We start from the raw sequence: 4,286 nt of genomic DNA on the forward strand, positions 1-4,286 counted from the left end.
AAAGATAGCATACACGTGTCGAGGATAAGGAAGGAGGAGCATTTCAGCAAAAAAGTAAAATCAAAACAAAATTCGAGGGTCGACCCGGTAATGATCACAGAATAACTTTGTTTTGATTTATTTTATAAAATATATTTTTATGGAATATCCAGATTCCTGTAATTAAGGTTGACAGGTGACAATGATAGATCCGACCGTGCGTTTTTTTTTAATTAGCATAATCACTATTTCCGTATTGTCATGTTTTGTCCAGCGACTAGATTTCACTCATTGACGGTGATACAGTGCGTTAAAGAAGGGCAGGATAAAATCAGGAGGTTGAAAGTTAAGGAGTTATGATAGTAAAAAATTAAGGAAATAAGACAGTTAATAGCTAGTTAAGAAGGTGTGGTAATCAATAGTCAAGAAAGAAAAGATGAAAATTAGATCGTCTTGTATCATCAATCGTAAAATTTCTAGTCGATCATAGTCAAGATAGGTCTCTAGATCTGAGACATAAGATGAAGCTTGGATTAGTTTTTGATCTGTCATCGACTGATCGGATTTTCCCAGCTCGAGTTTTGTAGATGATTCTGGTACTTTTATTAAGACAACTCTCGAACGACTCATCAATGGTCAAATCATGAAAGATGAGTTTCTCATCACAATCCCAGATAAAACCAGGTCAGTTCACCATAACTCATCCTCTTCATCAAAGCTCAGTCCTGATAGCTCATCCGAGCAGCCATCCCGAGTTGTCTGTAGATGAACCTGAGTAGGACAGAAAGCACTAAGCGACAACAATGTCAGAGAATCATAACCTGCTGTCAGAGAATAATTATCATACGTCAGGAAATATTCCAGTGGTCAGCCATCCTCTGAGAATGGAGCCTTTCTTCTATCAATAGGAGACCGTCGTACATCCTCTCTCACCCGACAGTCCTTGACACCCAACATTCTCTGATAGTGGTCAGACTCAAAAAGTATGTAAAGTCATATAAAAAAGAAGGTCCTCTTCCTTGACCAGGTACGCATACATCCGCACTCGTATTCAACAATTTTTTTTCATTGTACATTGTTTTCTCGAGAAAAAATGACATGACTTGAACGTCGGAAGACCTACGACGAGAACTTTTTCTTTGATTTCAAATCTCTAATGCTCCGGTTGCTATCTGAGTATATGAAAATCTAAGTACCACTAATTCTCTTACTATAAACTTGAAGGTTCCACATGAAAATTTACCATATATAGCGTGCGTTAAAAGTCATCTTTCCCTTAATACTAATATCATCTCTACTGGCCTTCATCTAACTCAAATTAACCTTCATCTAACTCAGATTGCTAATAGGATCACATGGGATGATCTTATATAACGATCAGTTCGTCTAACCAGCGGTATTGTTCAAGCAGGGAAATATTAATCTTTGGATGTATGGGACAGAGATTAATGCTCTCGTTATCTAAACCGCAGATAAATAGTGAATAACCAGCGGTCAGAGCTCGGTTAGCCGTTCCAAGCTCACAGCAAGGATTGACAATTGTGAGGCCTTGGGAGTTTGTTTTTAGGAGTTCAACGTCGCAATTCCTTCAAAGGGCTAAGATAGACATTATCGACGATCAATTTTGTGAAGTCGGCAGAAGTTTTCTATCGTGTGGCTCAACAAAGATGCTTGTGGCTGTTTTCTTCTCCCTCTTTCTTTTTCTTTTTTGTTTTTCAGATAAATAGATGCTGAATCGATCTCTTCTTTTGCTTGTGAAATGATCGTTTATCACCAGATCAAAGTGCAGTGAAGTGAACCCGTAAAGGAAGCGATTAATAAAGGATGAAACGACAGCATGAAGACGCCGGAAGGGAAGGTGATTGTCCGGTGGCGATGGGGCTGGAGACAGGGAAAGGGAAGATGGTCCCGATGATGACGACGGGCGACGGAGAGTGCGGCGTGGACGAGTTGCTTGCGGCGCTCGGCTATAAGGTGCGGGCGTCGGACATGGCGGATGTCGCCCATAAGCTGGAGCAGCTGGACGTCGCCATGTCCAGCGACGACGCCTCTCATTTCCCGCAGTTCGCTTCAGATACCGTTCACTATGATCCTTCTGATCTCTCCACCTGGCTCGACAGCATGCTCTGCGAGGTCAACTCGCCGCTTCCCACTCTCCTCCCTTCGCCAACCGCCACAGCTCACTGTAGTAACGGTCACAGCTTGAGTATCTCCTCCAACTCTACCGTCACGAAGGACTCTACTGCTGCTCCCCCGAGCGCATCTGGCGTATACGACTTTGAGCCCGTCCCCTCACCGGCTGCCGCCTCCGTTGGGCGGGTTGTTTATGAAACGGATCCTCAATCTGAGAAGATCTTGTCTCCCAGAGATTCGAAGCGGATAAGGACTTGCTCGTCTTCGTCTTCTTCTGGTGGACCGACGAAAGAGGTGGCCTCGTTTCTGAAACAAGCAACAGCGGCGCTTCCAGTGGTGGTGGTGGACACACAAGAGACAGGGATCCGTTTGGTGCATGCCCTGCTTGCCTGCGGGGAGGCGGTGCAGCAGGAGAACTTGAATGCGGCGGACGCCCTGGTAAAGCAGATCTCGGTGCTCGCTGCCTTCCAACGTGGCCCGATGAGGAAGGTGGCCGGCTACTTTGCGGAGGCCCTCGCGCGCCGGATCTACCGACATAATCCCCTTCCCCAAGCGGATCGCGTCGCCCTCGACTTCCTCCACTCGCACTTCTACGAGAGCGCGCCTTACCTCAAGTTCGCCCACTTCACAGCCAATCAGGCCATCCTCGAGGCTTTCGCCGGCTGCCACCGTGTGCACGTCGTCGACTTCGGGCTGAAGCAGGGGATGCAGTGGCCGGCTCTGCTCCAGGCGCTCGCCCTTCGGCCAGGCGGACCGCCGTCTTTCCGCCTCACCGGAATTGGGCCGCCGCAGACGGACAACTCCGACGAGCTACAGGAGGTGGGCTGGAAGCTGACTATGCTCTCGGAGAATATCGGCATCGATTTCCACTTCCGCGGCTTTTTAGCCTCGAGCCTCGCGGATATCGAGCCCCAGATGCTGCTCGAGCCGGAGGGCAAGAAAGGCGAACGCGATGGAGGGGACGAGGCGGTGGCCGTGAACTCAGTGATGGAGCTTCATCAGCTTCTGGCACGGCCGGGGGCGGTGGAGAAAGTATTAGGGACGGCGAGGGCTCTGCGACCGCGCATCATGACGGTGGTGGAGGAGGAGGCGAACCACAACGGGAGAACGTTCCTGGAGCGCTTCACAGAGTCGTTGCACTACTACTCGAGCATGTTCGACTCACTTGATAACGGCGCCAATGGCGAGGCGGAGGAGGAGATAGAGGAGCAGCGGCGGCACCGGGAGATGGCGGATGCCTACTTGGGGCGGCAGATCTGCAACGTGGTGGCGAGCGAGGGAATGGATCGGACGGAGCGACACGAGACGCTCGGGCGATGGCGAGAGCGAATGGCGCAGGCCGGGTTCGAGCCCGTGCACTTGGGATCGAACGCCTTCAAGCAAGCAAATATGCTTCTCGCGCTCTACGCCAGCGGCGATGGATTCCGGGTGGAGGAGGCGGAGGGCTGCCTCACCCTCGGCTGGCACACCCGCCCACTAATCGCAACCTCCGCCTGGCGCATCGGTGCGGCCGCCGCCATCCGTTGACCGAGACGTCGCTGTCGCGCGAGCATCTCTGGTCATCTCCGTGCGGCGCCACCGTATCGGGCGGGCCCATCGCGTCAAAATGTCCTCAGTTATTGACGGGGAATGGCAGAGTTTGGTGGCGTGTCTGTTCCGACTCCCGTACCTTTTTCCCCCAAATAAAAAAATTTAAGATGTTTTTGCTGTTAGAGCGATTGTAGATCTCAATGTGAAATCGTGATGGCGTAATTTGTGGTAACTCAGGTACCAATAAGATGGGCAAATTTTGAGCATTTTATTTTAAAAAAATATAAAAAGCATTTTAATTAAAAGAAATTGAATTTTTGAATATCATGCTTTTTCTTGTATTCCTTCCTGCTGCAAAGATAAAGATGTCAATCAATCAGTTCAATCAGTGACCGGTCGAGAAATGGAAGGATATAATTCGGGTGGTGATCAAATGGAGAGCGATATGTGTGGAGGACACAAGGCGACTATAATGGGGTTTTCAGTTTCATTGATCAATCCGGGAAAACGTATACACATTGAAATTAACGTAGAGGATGAAGATGACCGATAAGCTAGAGTAGTCAGTATTCAACAATGTCTAAATCAGCAGGTCACTCGGTCTTTCCACAAACATCGATCAGATGATAATTAAGTTGGCTACT

At 48.7% G+C, this 4,286-nt stretch overlaps 1 protein-coding gene across 2 annotated transcripts; it reads left to right on the forward strand.

The window, feature by feature from the left end:
* The first annotated feature begins 1,348 nt into the window (after positions 1–1,348).
* Positions 1,349–3,908, forward strand: LOC122029494 (DELLA protein RHT-1-like). Of its 2 annotated transcripts, none has more exons than XM_042588497.1 (2): positions 1,349–1,658; positions 1,757–3,908. In XM_042588497.1, exon 2 carries the CDS (start codon positions 1,804–1,806, stop codon positions 3,637–3,639), a length of 1,836 nt encoding a protein of 611 aa, XP_042444431.1. In that variant the 5' UTR covers positions 1,349–1,658; positions 1,757–1,803; the 3' UTR covers positions 3,640–3,908. The 2 variants fall into 2 exon arrangements, with proteins under 2 accessions (XP_042444431.1, XP_042444430.1); XM_042588496.1 differs by having other exon boundaries at positions 1,349–1,652.
* Positions 3,909–4,286: the final 378 nt, after the last annotated feature.

The sequence above is a fragment of the Zingiber officinale genome, chromosome 10B (assembly GCF_018446385.1).
Source record: "Zingiber officinale cultivar Zhangliang chromosome 10B, Zo_v1.1, whole genome shotgun sequence".
NCBI classification, from domain to species: Eukaryota; Viridiplantae; Streptophyta; class Magnoliopsida; order Zingiberales; family Zingiberaceae; genus Zingiber; species Zingiber officinale.